Raw genomic sequence first — 22,275 nt, forward strand, 5'->3', positions numbered from 1 at the left:
TGAAACATTGAGATATTGACATCAACGTCAGAAGAGATGGATCCAAGATTTGAAGTTTGAATTTATAAATATTCGGTGGATATTTAATATATATAACATGTGGACAAAAGCTCTTAATATATATCAACAAGTGGACAAAAGTTAGTGAACCAATAGGTTATTACTTCATCATTTCATTTCTCTCGAGGTATTAACCCTAATCTCCCACGATTATCACCCACTTCATCAACACTTAGCCACATCCTTTGGTGCGAAAATCAATTTCTAATTCTTCCCTCCAAAACACAAAACATTTAGATTTTGGGCTTACAGCTCATTGTAACAATTCAACTATATCAACAACTAATCCAACTATGTAATAATAGATTTCAAATGCGCAAAAACGAAGGCAAGAACATGTGCCAAAAATGAATCTTGATTCCCTTCTCATCATCTATCATTCAAACAAATCATCAAAGGTACACAATTTTCTCAAACTTGGGCTATTCTTAAAAGTAGGGGAAACTCGTCACCTTCCTAAACATCTGAAAATAGAGGATGTAAGGGTTGAAGAAAGAAATCTCATCCCAGCTGAACCTCCAGGGAAGTAGGAGATACAATAATAAGATAGAGTAAGGACCTAGCAAAAACAGAATTGTACAGCACATTAGTTATGTTTACAATTGATAGATTCATGGAAAGATCGTAACATCCATTGAACTGAGAAAAAGCCACAACATTGTTAAAAATAGATCAATTTTTTTGTAAAACTAGTAGAAGCAGCATAACATTTCAGTAACAAATGTATCATATATTCTTACTTCAGAGATCCCTGTGAAGTGTTGGAGTTTATTGCCTTTTCTTTTACTGTTGAAGAATGGGTTATCTGGAAGATTTTTGATAAAATGTTGAAGCTAAATGCTTAGGCCATATGATTAAAAAATTTGTGCTAGTTGGCTGTATTTAGGTGTGGGCGCTTTTTAGTATTTCCATTCCTCAAGTTCTGTTCTTTTTTTTCCTTCCCAACTTGCACAACCTCAACTAGTTCCACTGGTTACCTTTTACCTCCCACCAGCACATGTACGAGCAACTTTGTCCGCCAACGCTTGGACGTATGGGAAGAAATCAGCTAGTGTTCTTCCCTCCCTAGGATTTGAACCGGAGACCTTATGATTCTCAACCCACTCTATTGACCACCAGTCACACCCTTGGGTGCAAGTTCTATTCTTTCCTTTTCTCCCTTTTTTAGTATTTAGAAGGATAGGAGGGTGCGGGTAGTTAATCAAGTCACTAATCTAACAATTCTGTGGAGAGGAACGGGAATCAACAGGAATAACATCTTTTGTCCTCTCAGATGGTTCTAAAAGTTGTGCTTTGATGGGTTACTGCGTGGCCTCTAGAGGCTGGATCAGTTTGGCTTCTAATGCATAGGGATGGAAAATTGACTCAGTATCAGTTCCCCTATTTATTAATTTCTTTCTTCATTCTTAGGATTGATTTCTTTCTTTGCTTTTATATAATTTAAACATCTTATAAATTATATAAGCTAATCCGTGTTTTATGCAACCAATTAATTCTTTACTTCACAACATAATTGACGATCCACATTTGCTATGGACATTTCCCCTTCCCTCTTACCATTTACAACTGCATATGCTTTCCAGTCATTCGCCATCATCCTATAAAAGCATGACTTCATTAACAGTCACACTTGCTGTTTCTTTCTTGCTCATTTGTTCAACTCAGTAGGATTATGATAATACTTCATAAGAATTAAGTTAAAGTCCTAAGAGGTTGAAGAAATGTCAACTTGTATCTACATTTGTTTTCATGACTGGAATCTGACTTATGCAATTTAATATGAATCATATTTACACTTTATTGGTACACCTAAAGTAGGTGACCATGAAGAACTACATCAACTGTACTTTACTAAGATTTTTGTGACCACAGAAATCTCCAGAGTTATACAAGAAAAGTAGATAAAAACAAGGGGATCGAGTCCACATATAGTTCATATATAAGATCATACAGATTTTCACTACTGTAGTTCCTACTTCGACTCGGAACTCCACTTATGTCACCACTTTCTACTAAATCGTTCAGTTTTATTGCAACTCCCGTCATTCACGTATCCAGTTACTAAGTTATGCTCATTGCTATACCCTTTTGGTAGGGAATATTACAAAGCAAAGTCAGGAAAGTTTGCTCAACATCCTAAAGCAAAATATTCCGAGTTACTTGGTGTCTATGATGTATGTTACAGGAAGTATTTTTTATCTTTCCAACTAATCATAAAGCAAAGTTGTAATCAATATTTTTTAATCTCAGGGTGTCGAGTGTTTCAATATTATTGAACTAAATTGACTTTGGCAACCGAAACTTATTCCTTAAATGGAGAAGCTCCAGTATAAAAAGCTTCCTTGCAGTGCAGGACGTAATTTGACAGGTCCTAAGATCTGTTGCTTATATTCAGGCAAGACACAATGTCCCACTATTTTCCTTGCAATCCTGCATTGACTACGTTCCTTTTGAGCCGAGGGTCTATTGAAAACAGCCTCTCTACCCTGCAAAGGTAGAGGTAAGGTCTGCGTACATCCTACCCTCCCCAGACCTCAACTTGTGGGATTAAACTAGGTATGTTGTTGTTGTTACGCAATGTCCCACTATATTGTGAAGTCTTTTACCCAGATACTCTTAAACCGTCCCTTGGGTTGTTTTGAAATAGAATAATCCACCACAGAGGCTACTCCTATCTTGCCCCTTATATCTTTGTTACTAACCAGGTCCCTCATACAGCCTGACCACATCTATCTAACCATCCTCATCTCTGCTACTTTCATTAATCAGGTAATCAATTTTACTAATCATCAAAAATTATTTATAAGTATTTTTTGACGTGATCTGATAGTTTAAAAGTTCTTTTACCATGTTCATGGATAGAAGTTTAAACTCAACCAAAAAAAAAAAAACTTTGCTGAGCTGTAAATGGTGTTAACCAACTTGTCATATTGCACTCAATAACATCCTACCCTCAAGCGCAACTAAAATTATTATATACCAAACACTTCGCTTTCCCAATTTTTTATCTCATAAAGGGATAAGCATACCCCATTTTTGCAAAAAAGCAACATCAGTTTTGCTGACAAGGAAAAAAGTGAAAAGTAATAGTATAATATTATTTATGCCATTTAATTTTTCCAAAAAAAATAATCAGAGTTTCTCATCATTTCGAAAATTAAAAAGAAGTTTCTCATGACCCATATCCACCAAATATTTCTTTGTACAATTTCTTTTCAGCAAATGTTACGTATATGACATTTTCAAGAAATCTTTATGTCTTAGAATTTTATTGAGCCTATTTAAGGCCTTCACTTCTTAAGCTTTTTAGCCATAAAGTTATCGTCCAACCATATGCAATCTCCGAATAGATAGCATTTTCTCTCTTCTTCCATTGCCTTTTGCTTCTAACTTTTTTTTTCATCTTAAGATGGATGCACAAATTCCTATTAGCTCTCAAGATTTGATGAGTCGTAACACTATTGATGAATTTCAAGATTTGGAAGTGATACAATTTGATGAAGACACACTAAGAGAATTACTATATGAAGTAGAACAAGAACCAAATTGTGATAATATTGTACAAGATTGTGTAACACAACCAATGGTGATTGAAATGGCCCCGAATTTCGCGAAAATCGAGGAGGAGGAGCTTGTAATCGACGATTTCGAGTGGCTAGAGATGATGGAATTGTCTCATGCAGATACAATAGCCTGTCCAGAGGGAGTGAACGAGATTTTTGATGTGGAAGAATTTGCATTTGATTTTTCTCATTTTTGCTCTTCAATTCCTTTGGAAGAAATAGGATATGATGCCTTGTGGCAAGAGAGCTCCTAATAGTAGTAATAATGTTTAGTATTGTGACAAAATGCTTTGAAATTATTACGTTATGAAATTTCATAACCATTAAGTATCACTCTTCCTCTCTGTTGGTTAATTTTCTTTTATCTTTATTTTTTTCTTAATCCTGTTAAAATGAAAACAAAATAGGCTCAAAAAAGTACTAAGCCTTTGTTGCATGAGGTTTCAAGAATTGGTTCATTGCAAAAGCTTAGCCTCAATAAGAAGGGGCGGTGGGCGGAGTACAGTTCTGCTTACGGGATTGACTTGTGTTAAAACTTCACTCAATATGTATAAATAATTTATCGACAATCCAATAAGTATTTTCTAGAATTCGTAAACTCAAAATTCTGATTTCATCCCTGTCAATAAGTGCATTGAATTATGCATAAATACTTCCATGGGGGGGGGGGGGGTAAGTAATTAATCATTTTTTGACGATATCATTATATTTGTAAAATATTTTAGCCAAATACATTTGCAGAATACTCATTAACCGATAATCAAATTCTTTTTCTAAAATAATACTATACTATACTCCCCCGGATCAAAAAGAGTGTTCACTTATCCTTTTTCTTTTTCAAAAAGAGTTTTCACTTACCAACCTAGAAACAATTAACCTTATTCTTCCAAAATTATCCTTATTAAGTGTTAAGTGATCAAATCCCAACAAGTATTTAATTAGAGGTAGTTTAGTCCAATTACCTATTTTTGCCTAAAAGTTAGTATTTTTCAAGGGAATCGACAGTTTTACATTCTTTTTTATCCGGAGGGAGTATTGTTGTTGAAGAAGCTAAAACAGAAAGAGAAGTGCTAATCAAAATCTCAAAAAAATGAAAGAGACTTGAAGTGAATGAAGATAAAATATGACTAGATGGGGAAAGGGCTATCCGACCATCTCTATTTACAAATCAATCAAACTGGCAAAATAATATTTCCCTTGAGCTATTGTGCGAAAATATATTTTAAAACATACAACTCACATTACCAAAATAGTGTTCGCGCAAGTTTTAATGGTCCTACTAATGTAACTAAAATGTAGATGTATGTTGCTATGAATATATATCAGTAGTATCTGTTTAACCGAAAAAAGAAAAAAAAAGTTTTAATGGTTGTACGCACTATTAAAAAATCTCTACTTTTACACTTGAAAAATTTCATTTTCACACTAAAAATTAAGAAGTTTTGGTTATTTTCCCACCATGAGTTTTCCTAGTGAGTTGATTCGGTGGAAATGAGGTGGAAAATCATATTTTATAGCATAAATTTCAACTGCATATCGGTGGAAAAAATCTCTCAAGCTTAATACATATCTTGTTTGGAGTAAAAATCATCAATATTGTTACATACGCCATCTTGATGTGTGTATTTAAATGATGGAATATTGTTATATTGTTTGCTATTCTTATTGTTTTCACACGAAAAAATTTGCATAAATTAGATTAAATATTTGATTCTTCCATCTCCGATCGCAAATTAGACAAAGGTGTCATGACTGGTAGACACAAGTTTGAATCTATCTTGAACATTTTCCAACTAATATCATATTTCGGCTCTCTCAATTTTCTATTTATCTTTTTATTATTTATGTTTTCTTTCCTATATTCTATTATTTTATCTGTGATCTCTAACGAGAACACACAAAATTTCAAAAATCCTCTAAATTAAGTGAGTTGATTCGGTGGAAATCAATAAGAATTTTGGATTGAGATCAAAATCTTTTTTATAATTTTTGTTGGTTACTCCCTCCGTCCATGTTTACTTGTCTATAGCGTATAAATAAGCAACAGTACTTAATAATAACGGTAAAAAAGGTATAAAATGGTAAATTATGTCTTGGGTTTTCAAACTATACAACTTACAAGTAAAAGTGGACATCAATTTTCGAAAAATAAAAATGTGGCTTTTCTAAAAAATACTGAAATTTATGATTTATTTTTGAGAACTTGTAGTTTATTCTATAGTGATTTACCTATATCTTGTTTTGAGTAAAGTTTGAAGAATTTTTCATCATGCATATTGTTACATACGCCATCTTGATTGTGTATTTAAATGCTGGAATATTGTTGCATATTGTTATACGTTGTGCTTGCTATTCTTATTGGTTATTGCATATATTTATGTCGTTACTGCATTATGTGCCTTATTAATGTTGAATATTATATTTGCACATGTTTTGTTTTTGAATAGTACTTTGCATATTGATTCTCGCTATTATTTTATTGGGGGCGGTTAATAAAACTTACTGAGTACTTCCTATACTCAGTGCCATGCCAAATTATTAGGCCAAACTAGCCACCCATAAACCTCTGAATCTTATGTACTGGAACTACAAAAACAACATGAGGAGTGTTGTTGTAGACTTGTAGTATAATTGCCTAACAGATAGGAACACATTGACTTAAGTCCCTAACTTTTTCCTAATCAGTGACGCCTTTCATGTGGCAACTTCTGTGTTTGCGTAAAAAATTATTTATATCAAATCAATGTATGCAAAATATGTAATTTTTACATATACCTTTATCATTAAACCAAGATTAAGTGATATGTGTTTTCACTTTAATGATATGTGTTTTCACTTTAATATTGAATCGATGAAGTTAATTTCATTAGTTTGGTGTAAACAATCGGTGAGGATATATATGTATTTACTGTTTGTTAGGTGCGCAAATCTAACCTCAAGGGTCGCAAACCAGTGTTAACATTGGGTTAAAATTGAACATGTCAAAATAGATTAAATTTAAATTACAAGTAATGATACGACTCATCGAAAGTATCCAAGTCAATCGCTTGGCTCAGATACGAGTTAAAAAGTGTCGTGACCCAACCGGTACAACGTAAGACTATTTCATTTCAAGTTTAAGTTATACATACCGTTAAACAAAAGATATCTTAAGGCAAGCCTTACTTGTGGAATTTATAATCATTTTTTTTTGTGCGGATTGCCCTTCTTCTGGGGTGGTCTTTAATTTTTGCCCCTCAAATTGGTGGTCTTTAATTTTTGTCCTTCGCCTAATACTCCGAGATTCTGGATTCGAACTCCAAAAAAAAAAAAAAAAAAAAATCGCAAGGTAGAGGTTTGGATTCGCAAGGCAGAATTTTACCGTCAAAACTCTACCTTAAGGCAAAATTTTGCCTGAAGGAAAAATTCTGCCTTAAGGCAGAGTTTTGCATGATTTTTGACAGAGGGGTAGTTCGAACCCAAAACCTAGGGGTTCTAACGAAGGGCAAAAGTTAAAGACCACCAATTTAATGGGCTAAAGTTAAAGACCACCAATTTAATGGGCAAAAATTAAAGACCACCCCAAAATAAGGCCATTCCTACAAATTGGCCATTTATAATCTTGAAATTAACACGGGTTAGTTAATGATCTAATGATGTAAAAATTCCTTTTAAATAAGGGCATTCCTGCGAGTTGCCCATTTATAATCTTGAAATTAACACGGGTTAGTTAATGATCTAATGGTGTAAAAATTCCTTTTACTGGCGATGTTAGATAATTTTTTTCAACAAAGTGGGTCAAAAATATTCTACCCTGATTCTTCCAACCCCACCTACTGTTTTCTTCTTTCCCTTTTTGAACTATGCCTATAAAAGTTTTATGACTATAATCTTATACTAGACGTTGGTTATTTCATACTTGAGATTCAAAAGACAGTCCTTTTTTACGTCCTTCACGTTCTATATATTACTCAAAATGGCATAAACATTACCCACTGGTAGAGAAAACATATTATAAATTTTGCTGTAATAGATTTGACAGGAAATTAGGCAAATGTCATCTTTAAAAAGTTTTTCTAGACGTTAACATGGTCCTTAACTCAGTACATGTTTTCTGACTATTTCTAAACCAAATAATTAGGTGCATGATATTTTCAAGCTGTTCAAGGCATGAAAAACATGTTTTTCGTACTATCTTTGCACTAAATTAGGATTTTTTTAATTTTTAAAGCATATATGATATTTTCAATCCAATCTTGAAAGCATTAACTTATTAATAAATGTTAAATCTAAATTGGTTTCTTGGCTTTAGAATAAAAGAATGGTGGAAGCTTGAAACATTGAGATATGGACATCGATTTTTAAAAAAACACCTTTTTATCCCATTCAATTTCAATTTTCCCCCAAATTGGCCTGAAATTTTCAGTTTTAGTTACTTATAAGATGATGATAGATAGATTTCAATGTAAAAATCCCGGGTAATGTAACCGTGAATGTCAATTTCAGATTTTGCCGACTAAGTTTGTAAAGTTTTTTCAAACAAATTTAATTATTGAAAACTATATTTATAAAAAAATCAATAATTTTTTTATTTATTGGACAAACCGAATATGATCTTAAACAGACAACGTCTTACAAATATAAAACCGTCGGAAAAATTATGAAACGTAAAACAAGTGGACATAACGTCGATCCACGTTAACCTTTGGTATATAAATATTCGAAAAACACTTCTATGACTAAATTAGGTATATTTAAGCTCTCTTAATATCAAATATTTATAGATATTGGGTGGAACTCTTAATATATATCAACAAGTGGACAAAAGTTAGTGAACCAATAGGTTATTACTTCATGACTCGCTTCAGCTTCTATTCTACCAAAGACAGGCATAACTCGTTCTCTAAGGCCTAAGCAGATGAGAATGAATCACTTAGCATTTCATTTCTCTATTGGGGCTTTAACCCTAATCTCCCACGATTATCACCTACTTCATCGACACTAAGCCACATCCTTTGGAGCGAAAATCAATTTCTAATTCTTCCCTCCAAAACGCAATACACTTAGATTTTGGTCTTACAGCTCACTGTAACAACTCAACTATATCAACAACTAATCCAACTACTTAATAATAGACTTCAAATGTGCAAAAACCAAGGCAAGAACAAGTGCCAAAAATGAATCTTGATTCCCTTCTCATCATCTATCATTCAAATAAATCATCAAGGGTACACAATTTTCTCAAACTTGGGCTATTCTTAAAAGTGGGGGAAACCCGTCACCTTCCAAAACATCTGAAAATAGAGGATGCAAGGGTTGAAGAAAGAAATCTCATTCCAGCTGAACCTCCAGGGAAGTAGGAGATACAATAATAAGATAGAGCAAGGACCTAGCAAAAACAGAATTGTACAGCACATTAGTTATGTTTACAACTGAAGATTCATGGAAAGATCATAACATCCATTGAACTGAGAAAAAGCCACAACATTGTTAAAATACATCAATTTTTTTTGTAAGACTAGTAGAAGCGGCATAACATTTCAGTAACAAATGTATCATATATTCTTACTTCAGAAATCCCTGTGAAGTGTTGGAGTTTATTGCCTTTTCTTTTACTGTTGAAGAATGGGTTATCTGAAAGATTTTTGATAAAATGTTGAAGCTAAATGCTTAGGCCATATGATTACCATTTTTGTGTGAGTTGGCTGTAATTAAGGTGTGGGCACTTTTTAATTTCCTTTCCATAAGTCCTGTTCTTTTTTCTTTTTTTTTTTTCCTTTCCAACTTGCGCACACCTCGACTAATTCCACTGGTTACCGGCTACCTCCCACCAGCACATGTACCGAGCAACTTTGTCCACCAACGCTTGGACACATGGGAAGAAATCAGCTGGCGTTCTTCCCTCCCTAGGATTTGAACCGCAGAGCTCATGATTCCCAACCCACTCTATTGACCACCAGTCACACCCTGGGGTGCAAGTTCTATTCTTTCTTTTTCTCCGTTTTTTAGTATTTAGAAGGATAGGAGGGTGCGGGTAGTTAATCAAATCACTAATTTAACAGTTTTGCCCTCTCAGATGGTTCTAAAAGTTGTGCTTTTTGATGGGTTATTGGCTGGCCTCTAGAGGCTATCTCAGTTTGGCTCCTAATGTATAGGGATGGAAAATTGACTCAGTATCAGTTCGCCTATTTATTAATTTCTTTCTTCATTCTTAGGATTGATTTCTTTCTTTTCTTTTATATAATTGAACATCTTATAAATTATATAAGCTAATCCGTGTTTTATGCAACCAATTAATTCTTTACTTCACAACATAATTGACGATCCACATTTGCTATGGACATTTCCCCTTCCCTCTTACTATTTACAACTGCATATGCTTTCCAGTTATTCACCATCATCCTATAAAACCATGACTTCATTAACAGTCACACTTGCTGTTTCTTTCTTGCTCATTTGTTCAACTTAGTAGGATTATGATAATAATTAATAAGAATTAAGTTAAAGTCCTAAAGAGGTTGAAGAAATGTCAACTTGTATCTATATTTGTTTTCTTTCTTTTTTTTTTTTCTTTTTTTGAGTCAAAGGTAACCAGAATCTACATTTGTTTTCATGACTGGAATCTGACTTTTGCAATTTAATATGAATCATATTTACACTTTATTGGTACACCTAAAGTAGGTGACCATTAAGAACTACATCAAGTGTATTTTACTAAGATTTTTGTGACCACAGAAATCTGCAGAGTTATGCAGGAAAAGCAGATAAAAACAAGGGGATCGAGTCCGCATATAGTTCATATAAAGATCATACAGATTTTCACTACTGTAGTTCCTACTTCGACTCGGAACTCCACTTATGTCACCACTTTCTACTAAATCGTTCAGTCTTATTGCAACTTCTATCGCTCACGTATCCACTTACTAAGTTATGCTCATTGCTATACCCTTTTGGTAGGGAATATTACAAAGCAAACTCAGGAAAGTTTGGTCAACATCCTAAAGCAAAATATTCCGAGTTACTTGGTGTCTATGATGTATGTTACAGGAAGTATTTTTTATCTTTCCAACTAATCATAAAGCAAAGTTGTAATCAATATTTTTTAATCTCAGGGTGTCGAGTGTTTCAATATTATTGAACTAAATTGACTTTGCCAACTGAAACTTATTCCTTAAAACAAGAAGCTCCAGTATAAAAAGCTTCCTTGCAGTGCAGGACGTAATTTGACAGGTCCTAAAATTTGTTGCTTATATTCAGGCAAGACACAATGTCCTGCATTGACTACGTTTCTACTGAGCCGAGGGTCTATTGGAAACAGCCTTTCTACCCCGCAAAGGTAGAGGTAAGGTCTGCATACATCCTACCCTCCCCAGACCCCAGCTTGTTGGATTAAACTAGATATGTTGTTGTTACACAATGTCCCACTATATTGTGAAGTCTTTTACCCAGTTACTCTTAAACCGTCCCTTGGGTTGTTTTGAAATAGAATAATCACTCCGTCCATTCAGACAACGTAAGCTAAGACTTTGTGTTTACCGTGCATGTAGACAGAACTCTTTCATTTAATCACAAAATAAGGTGAAGAAATCTACAAAAATTATGCAATATGGGCTAGTACTTAAGAATTAGGAGATAGCAGACTTCAGATAGGGTGGTCAATAGTAAATAATGCCAACTGCGGATATGACATTGTCCAAGCTTCCAACTGTTTGGTACCGAAACAAAAGACATTCAAGAAATCAAATACCAGATATCACAGCTCATGAACCAAGGAAAACTAAACTACCTTTGACATTTCAAGTTCATTGTCTCCTCCCCATCCACCCAACGCCCCAATCCCCATCCCCTGATCATCCCACCCCCAAACCCCCACCCCTGTCTCACGAGTCACACCCATAGTGTTTTGCTAGATTACAAATAAATGTTTTTGGAATTTTTTTTTATTTTTATTTTTTTTGTTTTGCTTACCAAACAAACATTCTCAAGCCGAGGGCCTTATCGGAAACTGCCTCTGTGCCTTACCCAAGGAGCCTATATAACGAAGTAACAAACACACCCTTCTAGTTGAAGAGCGGTTCCCCATAAGTGGCTAGAAAATGTAGCTTTAGACATGAATGCACTTCCCCGAGGGAAAAAAGGGCAAAATGGCTATTATAGAGAAAACAAATCATGGTTTGGAATAGAACTTGTAATAACGAAGATTTGATAAGTTGGAAAACTCTCGAAGCATATCTTTGTCCTAGAACCTTTGTATTTTCTGGGCTATATACCCTCGAAATATTAACTAGCAAGCTTAAAAGTGTTAGTTGTATCTGACAAAAGAATACATTATGGCCAAATTATTAGCTAAATAAAAAAAGTTAGCATTAAAACCAAAGGAAAGGGGGGCAAGAACCCACTTACCTGTATCACTGAGAAGAGCACAGAAAGAATATAACTATGAAGCACCATAGAGACGTAAATAGTCCCTACCATGCTGCCAATAAAAACCGCTGTAAAAGGAAGTCTCTGGAGAACAAATAACAATAATCAGATTTCATAAAATTAAGCTATCATAAAGAATGGGAAATGTGTTTTTATCTATTTCGACAAACCAACAAGTTAGACATAAAAGATGGCAAAACCAAAACCGAGGATGATTAAGTACCTCTTTTGATGTCATGTGTGTAAGCTGATTCTTTGGACCTTTGAGGGCGAAGAACGAGCCAATAATAAATGCACAACCAATTGTGAAGGAGATAGCAAATTTCTGAGGCATCAGCACCATGACAGGAAGGAACATAGTAAATGCGATGAAGATGAAAAACACACCAGATGCAAGAAATAAGCCAAAATACATAAGAGACTTCCCAGATGGGACATTGCTGGTTGCGGAATGGAAGCTTCCTGGTAAATCTCGTACACCTTTAGAAACCCTGTGTAGAAAAAGGAAAAGTTCACAAATATCATTAGCAACTGAGGATTCACCTACTTTAATATCACAACTAGATTGAAACACTCAAGACGAACCATATTCTTTACTTCTTTAACTGCAACATCTAAGGCCTAATTACCACATGGGTACTATCTGATGCAAGAATATACCACCAATGCTTTGCCCAAATTATCAAACTACCAAATCAAGGAAGTCAATAAATGAAATATCCCGGGCAATTGACAATCTCATAGTTCGCGCAAGATCAATCAAAGAGACACAACTCCTAAATTCCGAAAACTAACACAAGATCAACGGAGTGGGAAATCTTACGAGTGAATACAGCCAGCAAACATCATTACACGTTATACTAATATAAATCAATCGAATATGTTGCTACAGCTAAATCCCAAACTAGTTGAAGTCGGCTATAGAAATCCGCTATACCATTCCGCTCTATTTTTGCCCTTCAATATCTGATTAATCATTATTTGAGTATTTCACCCTGATCATCAACTAAATAATCCTCATAACTATTTGGTAAATTGTTGGCTACAAAGGGATTTCTTTAGTGAAGGTATCACAATCTTACTCCTATTTATTTATTTTCTGTAAAGTTGTGAAAACGAAATGTTTGCACAGAAAATGGGAGACTTGCTCCATAGACACCCCCCTCCCCCCTTTCCCTGTTAGAGTAAGTGTTTCAATAAATTTGAAAAAGAAAATGTGATAGTTTAGCAAATACATTGTTTTAAATTTATTGAAACACTAATTCTAACAAGCCCCCAAGTGTTTCAAGATATTTTGAAAAGAAAAATTTGACACATTAATCTAGTAACATGCATCAATAATGGTGTCTTTTGAACTTGAAACATTAGCTAGTGAAGACTTTCCAAATCATTGACTACTTAGTGAATGAAACTTGAACTAAGTAGTTCATCCAATGAAGTAGAAAATACCCCACTTACGTTACTATGTCCCAGTGAAAATCGAAATCCTTTGACACCTTACGACTGTGTCCTGAATTCTTTTATCTAAGGAGTTCAAAATTATCGTGTTAAAAGCCTATTGAAGTGGTCTCCACTTCGCACTTAGGCGCAGTAAATTTTCATCAAGAGTGACTTTGCATACTCCAACCAAATAGTCTATGAATCATTAAGAGAATTTAATCAACACACTCCAACTGAGATCGATCTTATAGATTTTTTAAGAGAATAGAATCTTAACCTATGCACATCTTACTCACTCTTTAGGAAAAAGAAATTTTATTGATGTGCTCCAGAATTGATAACTTTACTTGTTTTTCTCTTTGAACTTAAGATATTACATCAGGTAGGGCCATAGGGTTGCAATAAAGTACAACTAATTTACAACAACCTTTATCCCATCCCTTTACAAGTTTTCACCACTAATGTCGCGCCCATACACCCCACAGCAAAATTGGTTTGCAGAATGGGAAAAGCTAAATTTATTGAAAGTTATTAGAGCACTTTCATTTGCTTTCTATTAGGTATTATTACAAGTTTAAAATTGAAAATTCCGGTTCAAAATGTACATCAAAAATTTAGATCCGTTGGCTCTGATTCGTTGAACCGGAAAACTCACAACGTATTCTTCAAGCAAACATCATAATGCATCAAAAAAAATGAAAAATGAACTATTAATCAAAAACTTGAATTCCATTTTCAAATTATTTTAATGGCGAATTCCTTAAGGAAGTATCCTAACACGTCAAAAAGAATTGAACTAGGTTTTAATCCAACTATTGAATTTCATTTCCATTTTTCAGATAGTAACAGAGTTACAACGCTTACACGTTAAAAGTGCCGGATACTTTATCCTAACGATAGCTTCAAGATCGAAATCTAAATCGGATGATGATGAACCCTTATTTATTTATTTTTGATGAAGTAAGATGTTTCATTAGAAAAGCATCAAGTAGATGCATAATTACAGGGGCGTAATTACAGATAGGCAAAAAAAAAAAAAAAAAAACAAAAGAATTGCATGCCCCTATACATTGGTTCCTTCTAAAGTTAGAGTACTAATAAAATCTAAGAAATGTTCAGTATTAGATACTAGGGACAACATTGTCCAGCAAAAAAGATTAACTAAGCATTTGGCTTTAAGAGCTTGAATAGGAATTGAGGTATCATGAAAGCATCTCTTGTTCCTCTCAGTCCAAATACACCAAAATTGCAGCAGGAATCATATTCCAAACCTTCCTGATGGTCTTATCAACTATCCATAAACTCCAAGACATGTGGGCTTCTCTCAAACTTTGTGGCATCACCCAGCTTAACTGAAAAATACAGAGGAACATGTTCCAAAGGCCACAAGCTAGTGGGCAATGTAGAAAGAGGTGGTTAACTGTCTCCTGAGTGCTCTTGCAGAAATAACATATGTTGTCCAACTGGAAGCATTTTCTATTCAGATTGTCCAGAGTAAGACATGCATTCTTTAGTATAACCCAGCTGAAACATTTAATCTTCATAGGCAGTTTAGTCTTCCATACTAGCTTCCATGGCCATATATCAGGCAGTTGATTATGATAACATAGCTGCCTATAGCATTCTTTCACTGTGAATGTGCCTTTGTTTCCCCATCTCAACTTGTCTGGTGCACTTTCATCAATGTTGTGAGCTTCCACCTTTGCTAACATTTCCATCAGACTCCCAAGTTCCCAATCCTGTACAGACCTTCTGAGATGCACATCCCAACTGTTGTTGATCCTGTTTTGAGCAATTGAGGAATCCTTGTCTCTGGCAATGTTGAAGAGGCTGGGGTATTCCTCCATGAGAGATGTATTGTTGAGCCATCTATCCTTCCAAAACTTAATATGAAAACCATCACCAGGCTTGAAGTGGATTTCATGAGAAAACTCAGAACCCAGCTTACTGATATACTTCCATGGCCCAACTCCATAAGGTAAAAGTACAGTGTTAGAGCTCCAATTGTCCTTTTTACCATGTTTAGCTATGATCACCTTCTTCCAGAGGCTTTCATCATCATCTGAGCCAAACCTCCAACGCCATTTCATGAGTAAGGAATTGTTATGAATTGCCAAATCTTTGACTCCTAGGCCTCCATTGCACTTTGGGAGCAATACTTTGTCCCATTTTACCAAATGAAATTTGTGTGTGCTGCTATTCCCTTCCCATAGAAAATTTCTCCTGATCTTGTCCAGCTTATCTAGCACCTTTTTGGGAATGGGGAATAAGGACATGAGATAGGTTGGTATACTATCAAGAACACTACTGATAAGTGTGAGCCTTCCGCCCAATGAGAGATACTGAATTTGCCATCTGGATAACCTTTTTTCAAATTTCTCCACCACCCCATTCCATATATCACGACACTTGAATTTGGCACCCAAAGGTAGGCCCAATAAGTGCTAGGAAGAGATCCTATATTGCACCCCAAAATACCTGCCAGCTCCTCCATGTTAAGAACATCATTAACTGGATAAATTATACTTTTCAACATGTGGATGTGCAATCCCGACAATGCTTCAAAAGCATCAGTGTAAGATTCAGATAAAGGATTTGAGACTTCTCTGCTTCACAAAATATCAGTGTGTCATCAGCATACAGTAAATGTGAGATAGTCATTGTGTTTCCTGTATTTGTGCCCACACTAAATCCCTGTATCCATTGCAGCTGTCTAGCTTTTTCCAGCATCTTGCTTAGACCTTCCATAGCCAAGATGAACAAGAAAGGTGAAAGTGGATCTCCTTGCCTGATTCCTTTCTGTGGAGAGAAAAAACCCACGGGCCCTTTGTTTATCAGAATTGAATATTTGACTGTGGAGATGCAATATTTGATCCATTTAAGCCATTTTACCCCAAATCCCATTTTCTTCATAATGGAACCCTTCTTTAAAGTTCGGTCCGGGTCCAGTACGGTAAATCAAACTTCGGCACGGAAAATCCCGTATGATAATTCGGTAACACTGTATTGAAGTTGGAGTCGGCACTAGTATAAATTTCAGCTCTAACTGATAAGTTCAGCCTCAAAAACAACATGCTCTTTAGCCTCTAACAAAATTTAAGGTCCTTTTATTGTGGTGCATTTTATTTCCTTGGATGAAGGAAGGAGATATATGTAAAGGAGGAAGAGGAAAATGACTGCCAGACATCGAGAGCTTCACATTTGAGAAGTACAAGATCTTAACAGAAGAAGAAGATGACATCTTCTTCACTGGAGCAGTAGACGAAGAAAAAAGATATCATTCTTTCAACATTTCATAACTCTGCAACAATTTTAATACGCTTCAAGAACAGATCATGTTCAGAAAAAAAGCCTGAGTTTGGCAAATGAATGTATAGGGTAGTACCGAATACCGAACGGTATTAATGTCTCGTATCGACTACCAAACCAAATACCATAATTGTGAAAGTTTACTCCCGAATATCGTACCGAGTACCGACAACCGAATTACTGAAATTCCCGGTTCGGCAATCCAATTTTCGGTGATTTATGCCCAGCCCTAGTAGCTCATGAGGTAAGGACTGTCCAAGACTATATACAAAAATCATCCCACCCTAAAGCTCTCGCATGCCTAAAACTGAACATCTGGAGCATGCACAATATAAGATAGGGGCCAACATCAGGTAAACAATGAATCTCTAATATAAAGAAATGGACTGTAAGTCTAACTCAACCCCAAAAGCTAGCTCATGAAGTAAGATAGTCAAAGAGATCATCTCACCAGAGTTGTCAAAGGCGGGCTTAAGGCCTGAAGCGAGGCTCAAAACAAGTTGAGCGCTTCGACTCACTTTATGTGCGCTTCAGTGTCATCAGCAAGACTCTAAGACATAGTTTTCCTTGCCAATGAGCCTCTCTACACTAGATAATTGATATTTCACTTTATTGTAATGTTTTTACAATTTCTTTGTCCATATATTTGTTATTCATGCTTATTATTATTATTAGTCTTGGACTAATACTAAAGCCTTTTTTAATTAAAGCCCACGCTTATTTGTTCTTTATGCTTAAAGCCTCAGCTGAACTTAGAATTTTTTTTGCGGTTTTCGCTCTTGATAACACTGATGTGGGACTCAAGAACTTGCTCCATAAACACCCCCTCCCCGACAAGGTATTGAGTCTCAAATATCACGCTCATACACGCCACACCAAAATGGGGTTGCAGAATGAGATAAACTACATCTATCGAAAGGTACTAGATCACCTTCCTTAGCTCAGTAATAGGTATTACAAGTTCAAAAATTGAAAATTAAGCTGCCCCCTCCTGTTCGAAAGATTTACGTCCGAATGTAAATCACAAATTAAGCTGCCCCACCTCCTAGGTTTTAATCCAAATATTTGAATTTCCATTTTGCAGATATATTTAATGGCTAATTCTTTAAGCAAACATCATAATGGTCAAAATTATTGAAAATTGAACTGGGTTTCAATCCAAATATCAAACAAAATTGAAAATTGAACTGGGTTTCAATCCAAATATTTTTTATTTTATTTTTTAAATGAAAATTGAACTAGGTTTTAATCCAAATACTTGAATTTTCATTCTCAGACATATTAATAGCAAATTCTTTAAGCAAACATCATACCACATCAAAAAAAAAATAACCGAATAGTAAACTGGATTGTAATCCAAATAATTGAACTGGGTTTTAATACAGATATTTGAATTTCCATTTTTCAGATACATTAAGAGCGAATTCTTTAACCAAACATCATAACACGTCAAACAAAATTAAAAAAAAAAAAAAAAAAAATTGAACTGGGTTTTATTTTTAATCCAAATAGTTAAGAGACTTACACGTTAAAAGTACCGGAGACTTTATCTCTAAGAGCAGCTTCAAGATCGAACCCAAAATCAGATGATGATGATAATGAAGTCTCATCTTGTGTTGCAGCGTAAGCGTTCCAATCAGCTAAAAGGGATGATGATTGTGTCTTTCCAAGATCGTTACTTGGTCCACCCGTAAACCATGATTGTGCTGTTTTATGCATACCTATAACTATTCTTCTTCTTCTTCTTTTGTTTCTGTATATATGGGATTTTCCGTATGGAAGTAGCAGAGCGAGGGAGATCTGAATTCAGGGCCGGAGCAGGTAGTGAACTTCTTAGGTAGAGCGAAAGTACACTATTTAATGTTTATATACGGTTAAAATTATTTTTTAATGTGTGTGTATATATCTATAGAGTAGATGCTAAGCATTCACTTTGTTTTGACCTCTTTAGTATTTTGAACCCCTTACTAAGATAGTGAGATGTTTTAGGCTATGGAAAGGGGTCAAATATGCCCCCTATACTATTAGATAAAGGTTAAATATAACTTTCGTTATACTTTGTGTTTAAATATACCTTTTCGTTATATTTTAGAGCAAGAAAGGGAAGGAGAGGGGCATAATTTTTATTTTTTTTTCCCCATCTTCCTCCTTTCATTTCACTTATTTTTTCTTTTCATAAAGGGCATAAATTCTCTGGTCCTTTTTGTTTTCTTTCTTTTTTTTTTTTTTTTTGGTCAGGGAGGCGGCCCCTCAACTTTCAATTTATTATATATATATATTAACGGAAAAGGGGTAAATATACCGCTGTACTATCGGAAAAGGGCCAAATATGCTCCTCGCTATACTTTGGGTCCAAATATATCCCTATTTTGAATTATACTATTGGATCAAATATACCCCTTTACCATTAAAATTGTCCAAGGTGGATATATAATCCTACATGGCATTAACATTTGATGAGGTGGGATGCCACCTCATCACCCCTAACCCATTTTACCTTCTCCTCTATTTGTTCTTTCATAAATAAAATTTCCTCTCCTCCACTAGCATTGCCACCACTACCGGTTAAAATAGGTCTCTCTTAAAGGAATCTCACACATTTCCAAAAGTAGTAAAACAATAAATGCCAAACACCCAATCAGTATGCATTATCTAGTCCATTACCCAAAATCCATCAATTTGAATGCAGTACATAGAAAACAAAATAGAGAAGGGGGAGTGATGGGTTTGTGCCGATCAAATTGATTCGAAGAGTTTGGATGAACAAATGGAGAGGCACCTTAACGAGCATGGACTATGGGCAAGAGCGGCAATAAGAAGAAACCATTGGATGATTCGTGCATCTAACTACTTCATCACAATGAAGAAATTATCGCGTGTCATTGCTGCCTCTCTCTATCTAATTCCCCAATAGCCAAACGCAGTAAAGAGGCATCGAAATCGACTTACAAACTCGTTAACGCAGTTTGGAAAGGGAGTATTGACTACTTCAAGCTCATTAATGATGTTTACACCGAGGGAGAAGTCATAGAAAACGGAAAAATGACATTCCGGCAAAAATATGGCCGTAGATTTGCCAATATCAAAAATGTGGGTGGAGATTCCACTTTGGAGAGAGGCATATTTTAACCAATAATGGTGGCAATGGTGGTGGAGGGAAGAAAAAATTTTATTTTAGGGGTGATGAGGTGGCATCCCATGTGGCATGCCACCTCATCAAATGTTAATGCCACGTAGGATTATATATCCACCTTGGATAACTTTAACGGATGAGGATATATTTGATCCAAAAGTATAACAGTAGGAGTATATTAGGACCCAAAGTATAACGAGCGGCATATTTGGCCCTTTTTCAATAGTACAGGGGTATGTTCGACCCCTTTCCGTATTATTAAAATTAGTAAACTCATTTTGTAGCAAGAAATTATTCAATTTTACTTAATTATTACCATAAAGCCAACAAATTATTTTTTAATAAAAAATTACTGAATTTGCTTAAGTATCACATAAAATTACAAGGAGAAAATAAATTACATATTTTCTATGATATTTAGAGAAGTTGAGTGATTTTGTTGTTGAAAAAGATAATGATTTTTTTTTGTGGGTGATATTTAAGTCTTAAAATGATTATTTGATATTAAAAATAGATTAGTAACTTTGATGCAATAAAATAAAGTTATGATCATCTATGAAATTATCCATCTTTTCCTTTTAATGCCTGGCTTTTATGAAGATATAAGTAATTTAGTTATTCTAATACATTATTCAAACCTTTAGTGATTCATTAGTTTGGAGATAAGCTACATAGAAGTAATGCGTGAGTTAACAATGTAGGGAATTGTTATCCGCACGAATTGGCTGAGTTGGTTGAGTGAGTGCTTTTCCATATGGGATATTCGGGATTGATTTTTCTTACTGTACCTTCTCAATCGCAGCTTTGCACGTACCCCGGGCTTATCTAGTGCGGTTTATATCTCATGTGTGGTTGAGCTATTGCACAAAAAAAATTGTACGGATTGTTTATATGGTGATTAGTTATATAGGGATTGTTAAGCAGTGATAATAAGAAAATAATTGTTAAGCGGAATATATCGATAGCCCCTTAAATTTGCTAGTAAATTTCATTTAAACACAGTGTTCCTATTAGACACTTTTTATTTAAATTTTTGAAAAGTTTTTGGAAATGTTCAATTTAGGATTGATTCATAGAACGAGGAAGACACAGCAATATGCTCTACGAGAAAGATCATTCGTAAATAGTTTTAACTCTCAAAGCGAGCCAACCCACCCTATAGTGAAATGAGGCAAATACAGATTTTCACTACTGTTTCTTCACCTCCTCCGAGAAAAATGGATTTCGGATTATTCTCTGTTTTCCGAAGCGGATTTATTGGGCCTGTTTGGAAAGCCACCTGGTAATTGGAATTGGTGTAATTACTAGTAGTAATTATCACTAGTAATTACAAGAAAAAAGTGTAATTACAACGACCGTTTGTTTGTCATGACGTAATTACGTGTGTAATTACAAGTATCGTTTGGTTGCACGTTGTAATTACACAAAATGTTTTAATTTAAAAATAAAATTTAATTATAAAAAATTTAAAATTAATAGTTAAAAAATATTGCTTTTATAAATGATATTAAATTAGTTATTTAATAACACATTGTTTCTTGAAAATATATTGATTAATAATCCATATATTTGTAACTAATATTGTAACAAAAATAATTGATATATATTTTTCAAATTAATATTTAATTTTAATTAATTATAAAACTTAAAAGAAGACTCTTTTTTTGTGAGAACGTCATGGATTAGATGTTTGATAAATTAATAAATATAATGCCATAACATTATTCAAATGTTTGACACAAAATCCAACAATGTAAGTGAAAAATAAACAACATGCAATGTGAAAGCAAATAACTTAAAAGTGGAAATATACTTAAATTCAAAATCCAAAAGAAAAAAATTCAACATAAACTCTTATGTCAAATTCTCACATTACATAAGTAAGTTCCAACGTAACTTAAGTAAATAATTCAAAAGAAAGGAAAAATATAAGTCTATAACCTCATTCACAATGAAATTCTACTTTAATAAAACGCTACCATTGTATGTCAAGTTTGTTAATGACTCATTCTTTCCAATATTAAGAGGTGTAGTTTCAAATATTAGAATAATAACAAGGTTATGCTAAATGAATAAAATAAAAAAATAAAAAAAATACGAGCAATTACATGGAACCACAAGAAGTAAAGGTTGGGAATGAGAAGAAAGAAAATGAAAAATAAATAATATAAAAAGAAAAAATACATTTAAAAAAATAATAATTCAAAAGTAAAAAAAAAAAAGAAATTAAAATTATAGAAATAAAAAATATTAAAATTATAAAAAAAAACTAAAATAATAGAAATTAAAAATAAAAGAAATTAAAGTAAAAATAAACAAACTAAAAAGTAACCCCGTAATTACGGGGTGTAATTACCCGGTCTCGAC

General features: G+C 34.2%; 2 protein-coding genes across 3 annotated transcripts; one reads left to right on the forward strand and one right to left on the reverse strand.

Annotated features, from left to right (window-relative positions):
* Window positions 1-292: 292 nt before the first annotated feature.
* On the reverse strand, window positions 293-18,588 carry LOC132032969 (protein transport protein SFT2-like). Of its 2 annotated transcripts, none has more exons than XM_059422791.1 (4): window positions 18,301-18,588; window positions 12,250-12,517; window positions 12,006-12,110; window positions 293-619 (listed from the first exon to the last, which is right to left on the reverse strand). In XM_059422791.1, exons 1-4 carry the CDS (start codon window positions 18,492-18,494, stop codon window positions 509-511), a joined length of 678 nt encoding a protein of 225 aa, XP_059278774.1. In that variant the 5' UTR covers window positions 18,495-18,588; the 3' UTR covers window positions 293-508. The 2 variants fall into 2 exon arrangements, with proteins under 2 accessions (XP_059278774.1, XP_059278773.1); XM_059422790.1 differs by lacking the exon at window positions 293-619 and adding an exon at window positions 8,772-8,991.
* LOC132035244 (uncharacterized) lies at window positions 3,375-3,956 on the forward strand. Its single transcript, XM_059425521.1, has one exon. It carries the CDS (start codon window positions 3,470-3,472, stop codon window positions 3,875-3,877), a length of 408 nt encoding a protein of 135 aa, XP_059281504.1. The 5' UTR covers window positions 3,375-3,469; the 3' UTR covers window positions 3,878-3,956.
* Window positions 18,589-22,275: the final 3,687 nt, after the last annotated feature.

The sequence above is a fragment of the Lycium ferocissimum genome, chromosome 10 (genome assembly GCF_029784015.1).
Source record: "Lycium ferocissimum isolate CSIRO_LF1 chromosome 10, AGI_CSIRO_Lferr_CH_V1, whole genome shotgun sequence".
NCBI classification, from domain to species: Eukaryota; Viridiplantae; Streptophyta; class Magnoliopsida; order Solanales; family Solanaceae; genus Lycium; species Lycium ferocissimum.